At 56.8% G+C, this 16,364-nt stretch overlaps 1 protein-coding gene and 3 long non-coding RNA genes across 9 annotated transcripts in view; 3 read left to right on the plus strand and 1 right to left on the minus strand.

The window, feature by feature from the left end:
* The window catches only part of LOC140635432 (calpain-8-like), a 43,708-nt gene that overhangs the window by 4,008 nt on the left and 23,336 nt on the right, over positions 1-16,364 (minus strand). For 4 of the 6 annotated variants that reach the window (XR_012032750.1, XM_072830105.1, XM_072830103.1 and 1 more), the window contains exons 10-15: positions 13,823-13,998; positions 8,952-9,163; positions 7,877-7,913; positions 4,361-4,426; positions 2,805-2,862; positions 1,973-2,037 (exon numbers count right to left, since the gene is read on the minus strand). Coding sequence is in view for 3 of the 6 variants with exons in the window: in XM_072830105.1 (XP_072686206.1) it covers positions 1,973-2,037; positions 2,805-2,862; positions 4,361-4,426; positions 7,877-7,913; positions 8,952-9,163; positions 13,823-13,998 (614 nt within the window). In the remaining 3 variants the exon portion in view is untranslated. The remainder of the gene's footprint in view (positions 1-1,972; positions 2,038-2,804; positions 2,863-4,360; positions 4,427-7,876; positions 7,914-8,951; positions 9,164-13,822; positions 13,999-16,364) is intronic. The other 2 variants (XR_012032752.1, XR_012032751.1) reach the window with 1 other exon arrangement.
* LOC140635435 (uncharacterized) lies at positions 231-3,085 on the plus strand. The gene is made up of 3 exons (XR_012032754.1): positions 231-423; positions 667-811; positions 2,398-3,085. It is a non-coding gene; the product is annotated as an uncharacterized lncRNA (long non-coding RNA).
* On the plus strand, positions 8,879-15,584 carry LOC140635434 (uncharacterized). Its single transcript, XR_012032753.1, has 3 exons — positions 8,879-9,079; positions 9,459-9,648; positions 15,371-15,584. It is a non-coding gene; the product is annotated as an uncharacterized lncRNA (long non-coding RNA).
* On the plus strand, positions 9,655-11,421 carry LOC140635436 (uncharacterized). The gene is made up of 3 exons (XR_012032755.1): positions 9,655-10,678; positions 11,235-11,302; positions 11,390-11,421. It is a non-coding gene; the product is annotated as an uncharacterized lncRNA (long non-coding RNA).

Consider the following 16,364-nt stretch of genomic DNA (forward strand, 5'->3'; position numbering starts at 1 on the left):
AGTGTGGGACATACCACAGCCTCAAACCCCGACTTGACAGAACTGGTGCTCTGGGTCTCCCTGCCCATGGCTCAGCGACCATAGGGGCTGCATCTTGTCACCCCACGTTCCAAGACTTGAAATGGAAGTTCAGAGCATAGACTAACTTCTCTGCAAGTTCATACACCAAGAAAGTTCTAAGACCAGAACCTGGGTTCCTGTGTGTTCTAGAGTACTTCCCACAACACAGCGGCCCTGCGCCAGATGGAAGGGCCCGCGACGACCGTGCTCTGTCCCACACCAGCTGAGTCGGCGTCTTATCTCCAGCAGCGGGATGCAAGCAACCGTGTTTCTAATCCACGGACAAGGAAGCGCTAACACACTTGAACTACGGTGCCGAGTGGAAAGCTCAGACATAAAAGGCCACGTGGCACATTGGTCCACGTAAGTGAGCTCTCCAGGGTAGCGAGCCTGTGCACACAGAAGGCAGATCAGCGTGTGTAGGGCAGTGGTCGGGAAAATGGGGAGAGACTGCTAATGTGGGTGCAGGGACCTGCTTTGGGGTGATGAAAATGCTCTAAAATGGGTGATATTTGCCAAAATTCACCATAGTGAATTTATAAAAACCCATCAAGTTGCCCCTTGAATGGGCCTGTGGTAAGATATGAGAATTGTGTCTTGATCAAGGGTCATTTTCACCAAAGTCTACGTGGCCGTCTGTTGCACATCCTGGTTCGGAACCATCACCCACACCATCCAGATGGTGGGACAGACAGTGAGGAGCTGCAGGGAGCACAGACCTAACAGCTCCCAAATCATAGCAACGTCGCTGGTAAGTTTGAGATGATCCAGAAATCAGGCGATTTTGCAGCAAAGTGAATCAATACATAACCCTTCTTTTTGGCCCAGGAATTAAGTTATTAAGCACGCCGGTCTCAGAGGGTCATGGGGCTGAAGACCCTGGCGTCTGTGGCTCTGGACCACAGGGATAGTGCTGTCTCTCCATCGCTGACACCCTAGGGGATCAGCACATGTGAGCTTTACAGAACCTCCTACATGACTGCCGTGCAAACCAAAGTCATGCCCCCGCCCAGAGGCCTCAGGCCTCATCCTCACACGGAGGAGAACCCTCCAAACCTCCATTTTTCCAAGAAATCACCTTCACTGTCCACACTATGGAGGACGGTGACCTGGCCCCATCCTAGGCACGGATCATTCTCCCTCTGGGCCCGCACTTACATGGTACCTGTCACCTAGAACACCCCAGCCTCCCCATTCCTTCCACACTCTCTTACATGTTCTTCAGTGTAAAGTGAGGGCTAGATTGGGTCAGACAGAACAAATTGGTTTTTTCTTGTGTGATAACTCTAAACTAGAGGTAGTGGCTTTGAGAGGGCTGTGTTACTTCAGGAGACAGACCAGACATGGAGGGGGAGGGGAGAGATGGGGAGGGGAGGGGGAGGAGAGAGATGGGGAGGGGAGGGGGAGGAGAGGGGAGGGAGGGGATAGGTGAGAAAAGAGAGGGGAGGGGGGAGGGAGGAAGAGGAGGGGATAGAGGGAAAGGGGGGAGGGGAGGGGAAGGGGAGAGAGGGAGGAGGGAATAGGTTAGAAGTGGGAAGGGAGAGGAGGGGGAGAGGGAGGGGAGGGGATAGGTGAGAAGGGAGAGGGGAAGGGAAGGGGAGGGGAGGGGGAGGAGACAGAGGGAGGGCAGCCTGGTGGGAGCCAGGGGGGACCCACAGGAGAGAGGCACAGGCGCTGTGCATCTGCTGTCTCTGGATTAATGGGTCTGAAACAGTCACGGAGCCTCTGCCTCCACGGGGCAGATGGAGATAGAGGTCCCGGAGGAGCAGGAGTGAAAGGAGGTGGCCTTAGCACTGCAGCCTCCAGCTCCAGGCCAAGGAGGCCCCTTCCCATCCCCTCCACCCTCACTGGGGAAGGTCAGGATGCATCAAAATCAGGGGAAGGGAAAATACAGCAACATGCAAAAGGATACATCCATCAAGCTGACCATCCCCCTGCAAGTGTCGATGTCGAAGCCACAGAATTTTATGTCTGTTTCTGAACATTCAGATGGAAAAGAGGGTGGGAGTCAGGGTCCTTGGAAGACGGACAGAACCTCTGGGCAGCAGGTGTGCGGCCTGGGCTCCTGCTCTGCGGCTCACCAGGCCCTGGGCGGCCCAGCCGGCTGACCTCTGAGCCCCAGTCCCTCCCCCATCGGTGGGAATGAAACCATAACACACTTGCCCCGAGGACCGGCTGGGAGTAAAGTGGGGTAACACGAGTCCCTAGCACAGCACCTGGTATGCGGGCCACCCAGAGCAGGACCGCCGACTGTGCAGGTGCTGCGCGCTCCAAGCCCACACACCTCTCCTCAGAATCACCCCATGTGGTGAGACAATCAGCATCCCCAATTTGTAGGTCAGGAAGCAGAGGCCCAGAGAAGTGGAATAATTTGTGCAAGATCACGGACCAGCAGGGGCAGAGCCGGGTCTAAATGCAGGCTCCGAGGACAGCCGTGGCACACTACTTGCTCAACGGCAGGCACCTGCTTGGAGCCTCGCAGCCTCCTCCTCACCGGGCCCACACCTGCAGCTGCCCCCTCTCCTCTCACCCCTTCCCAGCAAAAACCAGGGCTGGAGCAGAGAGCAGAGACTGTAAGGCCAGGGCCTGCTCCCTGCTCAGCCCCAGCCTGTCTCTCGAGGGCCTGACAGCTCTCTCCTGGCCTCCCTTGCCCCCTTCATTCCCCACCCTACACCCCACACCCTGCACCCTGCACCTCTCCCAGGCTCCCAGGAACTTTCTGGAAAGCTTGAGGAAGAATGTACCTTTGGAAAACACTTCATTCAGAATCGTCCTGAGTTCATTGGCACCGATCTCAGAATCCTGGAAAAAGGAACCCAAATGGGAGTTACGCCAGGTCCCAACAAGTTTTCAGGGTGTGAGGTTGATGTGGACCAGACAGCAGGTCCAAGGGTCCTGGGACTACCTCAGAACCTCTAGTTCTCCTCTTCCCCAGGGTCCCCCACAGCCGGGCAGGAGTGTGACGAGGTGTGGGACCAGGAGCTGGGGTGGGGCTGATGGTGGTTTTGTGAGCATATAAACACCATGGACAACACGATACATCGTGATGTGGTTCCTTGGGGTTCACAGCTACCGTGTTCAAAGCCACCATCCAGCCACTGGGATTGGACACCTAACACGGTCTCGCCCCAAAGCACCTGCTCACCGGTGGCATCCCACACAGAAGCCCTCACACCAGAAGTGGAGACATTGGGGAAGGTTCCCGAGTGCACCTGGGATAAATGCTGAGCCATAGGAGAGGTTTGCCTTCAACTCTCACATGGGGACAGGCCTCAGGCAGGAGGCATACAAAGTGCAGAGAAGAGCACTGGGCTAGGGTCTGGTTCCAAGTGCCCGTGTGTACCGTGTCTCCTCCTTACTGTCTGTACAGTGGCCTCACCAGCCAGTCACCCGGGCACCCAGACTCAGACCCCAGGACCCTGTGCACAGCCTGTGGACAAAGAGTCTACCCCCTTGCCTGCAGGAAGGGCAGGATGTTGAGGGTCCGTGTTCAGCCCTCGGCCTGACCCCCTGGAGGCCATATGTGGCTGGCTCTGGGACCACAGAGCAGGGAGAGGGAGTGACCCACGGCCCCACATGGCCAGGCAAGGGAGATAGGTGCCTAGTGACGATGGACACAGGCTATTTGTTTGTCACTCTTGATGGTCTCGATCACTAAGACCCTCGGCAGCCAAGGCAACAAGGACCCAATGTTTGTGCCCCCAAATCTCTGTGCTGGAGCCTGAGCCCAGTGAGGCGCCCACGGGCTGGAGCCCCCAGAGGGGTCAGTGCCCTCATGAAGGTCCCCAGAGGCCCCTTGCCCCTCTCTCCCCAGCCCACTGGGAGGCTCTGCGGCCCCTGGTCCCTGGCCCCCAGGCCTTGCACATCCAGCCCCCGGATCCTGGAGAAGCAAGTGTCTGTGGTTTGCAGCCCCTTTCCTGTACTTGCTGCAGCAGCCGGACTGAGACCCACCTAAGGCTCTGTGGTACATCTCAGTAGAGACGACACATTCATGGTGCTTAGGGGGCCACTCACAGTCCTGAGTCTGCTGCTTAGGGGGCCACTCACAGTCCTGAGTCTGCGGTGACTTTTGGCCACACAGGCCTGGAAGTTCAATACACCCAAGTCCATAAGCACCACACACGCCACACACTGCTAGCACCTGAGTTGGGCCTGTCACTGTGCCCTCAGCGCAGGAGGAGCCCAGAGTCAGGACAGGAGGGGGCTGAGTAGGGAGGGGCAGTGCCTTGTCCTTTGTGCTTACAGAGAACCCGGAAAATAGAAGCTGAAGGGACACCGTCCCTCCCATGGCCTCACCTACCTTCCCTGCAAGTGTCCCCAGCAGACTCCCAAACCAGCTGTCCTGGTCCACCTCGCTGGGGTGTGGCTGCAGAGAGCACAATTAGTAGTTAGGGGGTGTGCAGGGAGAATGAAGGACCTTTCACACCCACCACCCCGTCCCTACCACACACCTGCCACCACGTACAGGCATTGGCTTCCTCTCTGAGGGGAAGGTGATCATGCCAGCCCTGAGTGGCTTTCAGAGAATCTCTGTCTGGCCTATGGGCCCTTCAGCAGCCCCTCAGAGACCCTCCGGGAGTCTATGAGCCCCGGAAATTGCATCGGTGTGTGTTTTCTTAGCATTCATCAGACTCTCAGATACACACAGATTCTAACATAGTTGGGGTCATGGCCTCGCAGAAGTAGCAGAAGTGGGAGTTCAGATACTGGAGGACCCTCCACAGCTTCAGCCCCCGCTCCCAGGACCCTGCCCTCACTCGTGGCTCAATGACCAGGCCTGCTCCAGGGGCCCCTCAGAGAAGCAGAAGCCCACTGATATGTATCAAAGTCCAGTCAAAATTACAAATCAGGGACGCCTGGATGGCTCAGTGGTTGAGCATCTGCTTTCAGCTCCGGGTGTGATCCTGAGGTCCTGGGATCGAGTCCTGCATTGGGCTCCCCACATAGAGCCTGCTTCTCCCTCTGCCTGTGTCCCTGCCTCTCTCTGTGTGTGTGTCTCTCATGAATAAATAGATAAAATCTTTTTTTAAAAAATTACAAATCATTGGGCAGCCTGGGTGGCTCCGAGGTTTGGTGCCACCTTCAGCCCGGGCATGACCCTGGAGACCCGGGATCGAGTCCCACGTCGGGCTCCCTGCATGGAGCCTGCTTCTCCCTCTGCCTGTGTCTCTACCTCTCTACCTCTCTCTTTCTCTCTGTCTTTCATGAATAAATAAATAAAATATTTTTTAAAAAATTACAAATCATTAACGATCTGTCCAGAGACTTCCCAGCCCAACAAAGGCTCTGCCCCGATGTCACAGGCCTCCCAGATGGCCCAGAGAGTTCCCAGAAAGCCAAGTCTGTTGTCTACAACCATTGCCTGGAAAAGCACCAAAGGCCCAACACAGCCTGGTGACACAGTGCAAACAGGAGTACAAAGTTTGATGGATGCTCACGACCCAGGCACTTTGCATGGATTAACTCATTTACTACTCCGGACTGTTCTGAGGGGAGGGTCTCACTACCCTCCACACTGTACACACGCAGAAACCGAGGTTTAAAGGTGTTAAGTAACAGGCTGGAACCACGGGCCAGGAGGTTTTGGAGCCAGACCAAATGGTAGCCCATGCACTCCTTCCCCTTCAGTCCACCAACCCGAGCACGTGTTCTTGGCCTGATTGCACCTGCACCCTTGGGCGCCTCCTCATCCACAACGTGGGGACAACGATGTCTACCCTACCGCTCGCACATGCGATGAGCCAATCCAAGAACACACCTGCACTTTTTAGAAGAAAAATGATAAATACTTGTCATCGCACGTACATGACTTTCAAGAGGTGCCGCAGAATAAACACCTCGTCTTGTTCCTATAACACGATACACTACCTGCCAGAGTCTAGTGGGACATCCAGACTCTGGACATAGGGTAAGATTTTATTAAACTGGGGCAGGGCGTGTGAAATTACAAACCACATAACAAAAATAACAAAACAACAAAAACTGGATGTGCGCACACACCAGTGCACGGCAGGCACTCTGCCCCCAGGCAGTAGCACTGCACACAGGAGATTTGCACGAGACCACGGGAACGGGGAAGGTGTTCGAGTGATGGAGTGGGTGGAACCTCAGTGCCAGTTCCTTTTGAGAGATTTGCTGGACGCCAGCATGTGGCAGGGACGGTCCTGTGTCTGAGATGCAGTGGTGAACGTGGGGTGGCTCTCGTTCTCAAGGGCTCCCTGCGTGGACTTCACGGCTGTGCTCAGAGAGCACGAGTGCTTCTGCCACAAAGGGATCTGGCTTGTCGCTGTGGCATTGTGGGTGCCCCATGTTCTGAGTCCTGAGTCCCCTGAATATGCCGTCCGCCTGTGGGTGCCCCATGTTCTGAGTCCTGAGTCCCCTGAATATGCCTCACATACCGCCTGAATATACCGTCGTCGGTATGTGAGCACGAGCCTGGGGGTCCCAGGATCCTGGGAACCTTGCATGTCTCTGCGGGACCTCACAAGGGGAGGCTGGGAACCAGGCCTGGAAGCAACTAGTTCACAAAGGGTCGGAGCCCCAGACCTCATGCAGAAGCCCTGGGGCGGCCCGGGAGCAGGGCCTGTGAGCACCTGCCGCAGGAAAAGTCTTCCTGCAGAACGATGGGAGCTTCAGGAAACCCCGAGACTTAGGAGGGGGAGACAGAGAGCCTCCACCATGACCAGGAACGACCTCCTGCCAACTGGGTGCATGGGGGCCTAGAGCCAGCCTTTGGTTGATTTAACAGAAACCAGAAAAGAGAAAAGAGATCCAAAGGATAGCTCCTACCACCTAATTGCAGGCTAAGATCCACGCCCTCCACTCGGGCACACGGGCCTTTCTGACACCAACGGTGAGAGAAACGTCGGTGAGAGAAACGTCGGAGAGGAGGCTGGGCCTCTACCCACAGCTGGGTGGGGACGGGGCGGCTCCATCCTCAGGAGTCACCAGCCCAGAAAGCGCCTGCGGGGCCACTGTCGCGCTGACCCAGGCAGGGCCGCTGCTGGGCACAGCCGTGCGCCGTCTGGCTGGGACAGACAATTCTGTCCAGTAAGCTCGTGACCTGAAGCCCAGGCTCAACTGAGCTAAGAGACATTGTATACATATATTTACTGGAGTTAAAATAACACTGAATGAATGAACCCCAGAGCTTCTTGTGCACCTGCAGGAATAGGAGCCAAGGACACAGCACGTCCCCCACCTCACTCAGCCAGGGACCCGAACCTGCAGCCTCCGCATGATCCCTCAGGGAGCAGCCCCTTTGTGTGCTGCCTCCCCATGAGCCACCTGGGATGGAGGACGGCAGGCTGAGGACACAGGTGGGTGAAGGAAGCCACATTCGGCACACTGCTTCCCCCAGCATCGGCCCTGAACTCGCCCCTCCACGGCCCCCAGAGCGGGTGCTCGCCCCAGCACCCCTACACCTCATGTACACAGCTCCAGATCCATCTCTGGCATCTCTGGATGAACTTCCCCTCATGGGTTTCTGTGCTTCCACCATCTGCCCCTGAAAGCTGCACATTACCTGAGAGCGGGGGTCGAAACTCTCCCTCCCACAGCCTTCTCAGTCCTACACAGAACCGCCCAAGCACACAGGCCCACTCTGTCTGAGGGTCCCGCCCACGGATGTGGGGGACCGACGGCCCCGCCCTGGGCCCCCCTGTGGCTGTCTCCTCTTCATTGAGAAGGGCCAGAGCCATATTGTAGCCCTGGTGAATAAAATGTTATCATCCTTAATATATAAAGGACTTTTACAAATCAACAAGAAACCATGAATGCCTGCTCTGCGAGCGGGCTATTCTGAAAGATTTCTTACCTCATGTGGGTTTCCAGCTACCCCATCCCCCAACTCCCTGGAACACAAAGCAAGGAGAGAAAAGAAAAAACAGTCAGTAAACAGTACGGCTAATGGCCAGATACTTTCAGGAAGTATTTTACTCTTCTGACAGACTGGCTCCCCACCCCAGACCCTCAATCCCTACTAGCATCAAACACACAAACTGAATTTTTACCCACAGCCTCCCTTCGCTCCCCCACCCGACCCTCCCGGGGTCTATCTAAGATGAGAGCTGCCCAGCCCAGTGGCCCTTCATGAAATCTGAAATGTTCCCCCAGGGGACCTGCCTGTAGGAGTTCCTTTCTCACCCGTTCACTCTCTTCTCCCCTGGGGACCCAGCTCTGTGAATCCCTATAGACACTGTGACTGGACAATGAGCCAGCAGGCCTACAGGCCATGTGTGCATGCAAACATGCACATGGAGTGTGGTTAATGTGTGTGTATGTGCAGTGTGTGCAAGGTGTGTGTGTGCCTGTATGTGTATGTGTGTGATGTGTGTACATGTATCTATGTGGGGTGCATATGTGTCTGGAGTGTCTGTGCATGGGTGTGTGCACTGTATATGGTGTTGCGCAGGGGTGTGTGGTGTGGGAGGGTAAGTGTGTGGCATGCACATGCATATGTATGTATGTGTATGATGTGTGTGCAGGGTGTGTGGTGTGGATGTGTGTGGTGTGTGCAGTGTGTATGCATGTGTGGTATGCATGTGCATGGCATGTACCAAGGTGGTGGTGCTCCCTCTGAATCCCACTCCCTGGGCCCAGGGCCATCTCTGCTGGAGGAAAACCCTTTGCCCAGATGTCACTAGAGCTCCTTCTTTCCAGCCTTGACCTGTTCTAAGCAAACAGCCTGGTGTCCTACAGACCCAAGGGGGCAGGACAAGGACAACGGGTGAAGGACCCGTGGGAACTGGGAGTTTCAGACTCCCTCTGGGACACAGAAGCTGAGCCAGTTATGTCACAATAGCGAGGGGGCCCTGCACCTGCCAGGCTACTTGTGCCCCCCACCCAGGCACTCAACCCCCTTGGCACTGCAGCTTTCACGGGATGCACACAGGGCCTTGGCCTTCTTCTGTGGGAACACCCTCAAGCAGAAGTCCCCATCCTGGAAGGGCTCGAAGGTAGATGGCACCAGCAGGTACTCCCCCGGGGGCAGCAGCAGCCGGCTGGACACCTCCCGCAGGTTGGCATGGGCGCTGGAGCGTGCAAAGGGCTGGCGGCCCAAGAAGAAATTCTGGCCCAGGGGTGTGTCCGCAGGGCTCTCCAGCTGCACAGAGCAGGGCAGGGTTAGTGTCCCTCCAAACGGTGGAGGACGGTGGCTCAAGAGCTGGGCTTACAGTCTGATTTGGGGATGGCTGATTATTAACACTGGGCCAAGAATCAGGAGGACTCATCTATGTCCCTCAGTGGGGGTATCTGGGGCACTTCTGACACCAGGCCCTGAGGGAGGCACTGACCCCATTGATGCCACAATGGTCAGACCCCTTGCCCCCTCCCCGGTTAAGTGAAGGGGCACAGAGCAGGGTCTCTGCACATGGCACTTTTCACTGGTGTGTCCTCAGGAACCACCATCAACCCCCCAGACTCTTCTCTGCAGCTGAGGAGCTCAAGCCTGTGGCTGGTGGTGGGGTGAGGGGGAGCTGAAATCCTGCTGCTCAAGCAGAAGCCGCCAGAAAGGCCTGCTCACCGCTGCCTCTGGGAGAGTGTTTTGCAAACTGACCGGGCCATCAAGCTGGGAGGCCAAGGAGGCAGGTGAGGCGTGGAGCCAGCCCCCACCCCCAGGCTTCTGGCTCTATATGGAAGGAGGATGCACCCCATTACCCCTCTGCTTGGTGGTGGGAGTGGCTGGTGTGTGACGCAGGCTAATTAGTGCTGATGCACTAATGGTGCATAATGGTCAATATGGTGAGCGAGCCTCCTGTGGGTGGTGCTGTGTCTTTATGACCAATTTCCTCAAGACGCCTGTGTCAAGAGGGCAGGTGCTGACCTGGAACGCCCACCCCAGAGGGGATCATGTCCACCCACGGTCACCAGACCCTCTTAGGATCACAGATCTGGTACAAGGGGGAAGAAAGCAGGGCCACCTGCCTCCAGTGCCCTGGTCAGGGCTCCTCAGGGACCTCCAGCCAGCCCCCTCTGCCCTGGGTCCAAGGGCAGCCAACACACTTGAGACCCCCTGAAAACTCCCATATTCTGGGCCAGAGAATGCTGGAGGGTCATCCAGCAAGGCCACAGCCGAGGGGGGAGGAGGAGACCAGCAGGGAAAGGTGCTCCCTGGAGCCCAGAAAGGGAAGCCCACTGTTTCCCAGGGTCGGGAAAGGGCCACACAGTTCTCGAGAAGGCCCCGGATGGGGCAGATTAAGGAGCCCTGTTTGGGGGGCCAGCGTGGGGTTGGGGGGCACTCCCAGGGAAACCACCAGCCCCTGGCCCCGACTCAGCTGGGAGCAACAGTGCAGGCAGGACAGGGGCGAAGGCCAGTGGCCCTCAAAGTGTGGCCCAGGGCCAGTCTGAGCCTGGGGGATGTGTTAGACACCAGAGTGTGGGGCTCACCCCAGCCCTGCCTTGTCAGGAGCTCTAGGGCTGGGTGGGCCCATGCATGGCACTTTCACAAACCCAGGGATCCTACTGCCTGAGCACAGAATCCACAGCAACACATGAAACCCCGGGAGACACACCATGTGTGCACATAACCATGTCTCACACACAAAGAAGACATTTCCAATGAGAACCACATCCCCAGACACGACGCAGATTTGATTCGTTATTTCCTCATGGCAAAGAGGTGTGTGCCCCCAATCCTCCGTGCCACCTCCAACTGACCTCTATGACCTATGACATGTGTTCGGGAGCCCACGGCAGGCAGACCAGGAGTCCTTACACCAAGCACCAACTGGGTCCCGAGCAGGTGCTAGCCGAGTGTGAGGACCCAGGAAAGCGGGGGTAGGATGCAGCGGGCAAACACACCTCCGCGCAGTCAAGGCCGTCATCCCCAGGGGGGGTCAGTGCTTCCAACCCCAGCTGCATGCGGGAACCCCAGGGACTCTGCTGTAGCATGTCTGGGATGCAGCCTGCACATGGAGATGTCCCCTGGCTCTCCAGGGAGGCCAGAACGCATGGGCCAGACTTTGCGTGAGCCTGGCCAGCGCCTCCCTTCCTGCCCCGGAGGTGCCGTCCGTCTGGGGCTCTCCCTTCAACCAGTCAGACACGTGGGGAGCCGGGGAGGTCCAGCGGCAGCAGGAACCCTGGTGTCAAGTACGATAATGATGGTGTGTCACTGAGGAGACATGGGAAGAGCCGGGATCCAAAAGGATAAAGTTGGTGCTTCCTTCTCTTATCAGAGATCAGGACATTTGCTTCTGTTCCTACACAGAGAGGAGCCCGGGGCGAGCAGTAACCGCCTGTTCAGGTCAGACTACTGCGTACTGCATAGGTTACCACAATCCCCTCCTGGGGGGCCATTGGGGGCACTGGCACTGTCTCTGCCACCTACCAGGGTCATCAGCTCAGCAGATGGTGTGGGAAAACCAATGTCCCTCAGAGCGAGAGGCCGCTGCTGCCAGTCATCTCCGAAGGCCACCAAGCCACTTCTTCCCCCCATCGGGAGCTTGGGGAACCCACCAGGCAGGTCACAGAGACAGCACGGCCCTCCCTCAATGCTGTGCAACCCTCCCCCTCCCCACATCTTGCAGACAGGCAGCGCACTTCTAACCTGGGACAGTCCTGGATGACCTGCGAGGCCGTCTACACCTGAGAAATCCGAAGGGAGAAGGGATCTCGTTTTGTACTTTATGTTCTAGTTATATGATGTCCAGGACCCCATGTTCTGCAGGACTAATAACGGGGGCTCGATGAGAGCAAACACCTCCCTGACCTGCATGCCCGGACACAGACCCAAAGCAGTGAAGCCAAAGGAAGGAGAGGGACGGTCACCTCAGAAAAACACAATCCTAAGCCCCAAAGACAGGCCTGCCTGGCCTGAGTCTGTTGTCACAGCAGGAAGACTATAGGGACGGAGCAGCACAGACACATGGGGCTCCGTGGCCTTTGGGGCATCAGCGCTGCTCCCTAATGGGTGACAGGCTTTCAACCTACACAGGTATCCACTCTTGGGACTCCCAAAGCCTTAGGAGTCAGTTACAAGGTCACAGAATGGTGCCCCCCACAACTCCAGATGACCCCTCATGACCCCAGGTGCCCCCTACACTCCAGGTGCCCCCTATAACCTCAGGTGCCCACTACAGCACCAGGTGACCCCTATGGCCCCAGGTGCTCCCCATGACCCCAGGTGCCCCATGACCCCAGATGACCCTACAACCCCAGATGCCCCCCACAAACCCAGGTGCCCCCCTATGACTCCAGGTGCCTCCACAGTCTAGGGGCCCCCATGACCCCAGATGATCCCTGCGACCCCACGTACCCCTATGAACCTAGGTGCCCTCTATGACCCCAGGTCCCCCTACAACCAACGAGACTGGACACCTAACTAAACTCCTCCAGGGGTGGAAAGTTAACCCAGATCATCTGTAACCACCAGGGTCATAGCCATGAGGTGACCCGCCTGACACCCCTGCTGTCACAAGGAAGGTGACCTTGCCTGAACCCACCCAGTGCTCGCTAGGACGTCCCCTTGTGCCTCTAGAAGTCCTTCACTTTGTGCGGCTCCCGGCAGCTCCTCCCGCCCGCTGAATGGGATGCCGCCGTTCACAAGTCCCTGCGTAAAGCCAGCAAGAGCTTTAAAGTCCACTCAGGTGGCTTTTGCTTTTCAGCAGCACCCGGGCGCGGGAAGCGTGTGCCTCGGCTTACAGCACAGCGCTGCGCAGAGCCGACGCTCACTAAAGCACGGTGCACGGACTCGCGATCCTCAGGGCTTCCCAGGGCCCTGTCCCCACGAGCAGAGGATCTGGGCTGGCGCTGCGCTCGCTCTAGGTGGGGCGGAGGGCCAAGCTGGCGCAAACCGCAGCGCAGCTTCTTTATTTGAAAATCTTTTCTCCTGCCATCAAGCCACCAATTATTTTTCGTCGTGCCTTCTTCCACCACAAAAGACACACACACATCACAACCTGGACTCAAAAGCCCTAAGTTCTAGGACAGGAGGAAAAAAAGGGGCAGGAGGTGGTATGAGCTTGGTGATCAGCAGCTTACGCCAATGCCTCTCTTCCAAGCATTGATTTGTCCCCAGGGGTCGGGCCTCCAGCCAGCTCTCATTCTGCCTCATTAAAATTGTCTTTTCATCAAGAAATTCTCTCTTAACAAAATTACATGAAAACAACCACCACAATCCCCTCCGAAATTTGTTATAAGGAGTCTTTGCCTATATAAAAATGGGGACTACAACTGGCTCCTGGCAAGGTTTCTCACTCCCCCAAAGCCTTGCTTTAACCCATCTGTGAGGCTGTGGAGTCGTCCAGGGGTCATGGCCCGTGAGCACCGCAGCCTGGGCCAGAGCTGGGGTCCCCCACCCAGAGCCACCAGAACCGAAGTCAGCCGTGTGACTCCCCTCACCCCAGCCATGCCCATGTGTCCCAGGGAGAGTCTCAAGGTTGCCCAGTGTGAGAAGAAAGGACTGTCTCTGACCCCCGCCCATACACAGCCTCCCTTCCCCACTCGAATGCCTTGTGCCCCATAATCTTGGCTCCTGTCCCCTGAGATGCCAATACTTGAAAGTTGAGTAAGTGCATTAACACTGAGCCCTCAATGACAGGCAAGTTTTAAGGAATTGCAAAACTGAATGTTAACAGCACAGATATAAGCAGAGGAATGAACCTCTAAAGGTGGAATTCAGGCCTTGGGAAGGCCATTGGGAGTGGCATTTAGGGGAGCAAGAGGAGGAACGTTCAAGTGATAGGAGAGATACCCTGATTACTGGCCAACACAGTCCAGCCAAAGACATCTGGTGTGAAATGAAGGGTGACCCAGCTCCAAGTACCTTGTAGACAGCGTAGCCAATGCTGAGCATGCCCTGTCCTGTACTCTTCCGTCGCCTGCAATTCTTCTGCATCAGACCCAGCAGAACCGTGCAGTGGGGTTCGCTAACACATCCCTCCTGGCTGTCGTCCACCTCGTCCAGATGGATTTTGAACTGGGGATTGGTCCAGTAAGTGGCTGGAGGTCGCCGGGAGATGGTGGTTTCCCAATGGGGACGAGGAGGTGGGAGGAACACAAGGGAAGAACCTTGGTCATCCCAGAGAACACACAGCTAGCAGGAAGCAGGCCTTAGTGAGTTTCCTCTACAGGGTGGTCGGGCTGGGTCCTGCCCCTGCCCCCACACCACCAGACACATCCCGCAGCATCCAGAAACTTTGCATGGGTCCATCTGCTCACGAGGGCCTGGAACAAGCTTGACTGGAAATATCCAAGGTCTGATGGCCCTAGGGCTTCCCTGGGGCTCTCATAACTAACCCCTGGGTCTTCTGGGGGACATGGTTAACAGCCTCCGTTCTTAGTGTTGGCCCGTGAAAGACGACCCCCCCCCCAGGGGAGGAAGGGAGGTCTCGGGGTGGGGAGTCACATCCTTGGAGGCCTCTGCTGACAGACTATATGGACAGCCTGTCTGGTGGGTGTCTGTCCCCTCACAAAAAGGGCCCCTGCCCCAGATCACGGCCCGAAGCAGCCCTGGGCGTGACTCTCGGTCCCTCGGCCAAGGGCCTCCCCAGATGGCCACCGCATGAAGACACACTCCCTCAGAGTAAGTCACTGAGTATGCAGGAGGGAGAATGGCGATTAAGAAGCATACCTGCCATACCACCTACAGGTATTTTAAAAGACTGCTTCCCTGCAAAGATAACTTTTTAAAACTCCCTCAAAACAGCAAAGATGACTTTTTAAAACTCCCTCTACATAAGCCAAGGCACACAGAGATCAAATGGGTCACTCGAGGGCACACGGCCCCTCTAGCAGTCAAGCAGCAGAGCATAACTGAAGACAAGTCTGGCAGGCATCTGCACAAGGGGCCTCAAGAATTCAATCCTGATGTGTCCTGGTTGCGGGGGACAGACCAGGGTGGGGGGTCCTCGCATCCTCTACATAAGAGAAACTCGATGAGATAATGAGCCATGCACAAGTGACCACGAAGCCCTGGCTGTTCACGATAATATGACATCAATCCCACCTTCCTGGAATGTCCACGTGCAGCTTGTTTGTTGAGGGCACAGGTGTGTGGCTCCTAAGGTCAGTCTCCGGAGCTTCCAGAGGAGACGGACGCGCTCTGGGATTTTGCACACTGCCATCATCACCAGAGGGCAGGAAGAGTCGGTCTTCCCGCAGACAGACAGACAGACCGCTGTCTGTCTCAGGTTGAGTAGTGATGGTGATTCTGCACGGACGCCTCAGGCGCCGCTGACAGCTCCGGGCTCTCAAAGCCATTCAGGCACATTCCTGCCCATTTTCTAAGAGCTCGCTAATGGCGAGCATATTTTAATTTCTCCCAAATGCAACATCACTGCAACCTCTACATTTTTTGTTTACTCCTTCACAGAAAAGGAAGAAGAGAATGAGCCATAAAAATAATGCACCCCGGGGATCCCTGGGTGGCACAGCGGTTTGGCGCCTGCCTTTGGCCCAGGGCACGATCCTGGAGACCCGAGATCGAATCCCCCGTCGGGCTCCCGGTGCATGGAGCCTGCTTCTCCCTCTGCCTGTGTCTCTGCCTCTCTCTCTCTGTGTGTGACTATCATAAATAAATAAAAATTAAAAAAAAAAATAATGCACCCCATTTGTAGAGAACACCACCGGTTTACAAAGCGCCTTCCGCGGTGGGTACTAACACCGCATCAGGAGGATCAAGAAATAGCTGAGAGGAAGGAAAGGACGCTCCCAGGGCCCCTGCTGTGCAGCCCAGCAAGCGGCCCACACTCGCTGCTGCCCCCGGGAGTAGAGCTTTGGGCTGGACGGGGGACGAAGGAAGACACGGTGGTCAGGACCCAGGCCTGCGTCTGTGTGGGATTTTATTATGGCCGAGCACAGCCCTGCAGAGCTCCGAGCGCCTCTGTCTGGAGCCTGTACAGTCTAAACCAGCAGCATCAGAGAGGGAGGGTGAGGGCTGGGCAGCTGGGGGAGGGGGGAGGGGGGAGGGGTGGGCTTCGGTTTCCTTCCTTTCTCCTTAGAGGTGGGGTCAGTCAGAGTCTTCCTCCCAGGGCCTTGGCCTGCAGCGACCTAGGAGGAGCCTGTGTGCAGACGTATCCCTGCTGGCAGATGAACCCAGGAGGACTCCCCACCCGCAGCGAGGCCCTTGCGCTGGCTGACGGCCACGCCAGTGCAGAGGCCACGGTTGTGCCAGACTGTCCTCATGGTCGTGGAGCTCCTGTGACAGCGGGGCTAGCCAGCCAGGCCCCCACTCCACCCCCACTCCTGACAGCGCTCTCTGGCTGGATGTGCTCTACTGAGGCAGCAGAGAGGCTGGAGCTCAGGGGAACCCGTGTCTACCAGGGGACCGGGAGAAGCCCAAGAAAGGAGCAGGCCTAGTAGAGGAA

The sequence above is a fragment of the Canis lupus genome, chromosome 6, assembly GCF_048164855.1.
Source record: "Canis lupus baileyi chromosome 6, mCanLup2.hap1, whole genome shotgun sequence".
Taxonomy (NCBI): Eukaryota; Metazoa; Chordata; class Mammalia; order Carnivora; family Canidae; genus Canis; species Canis lupus.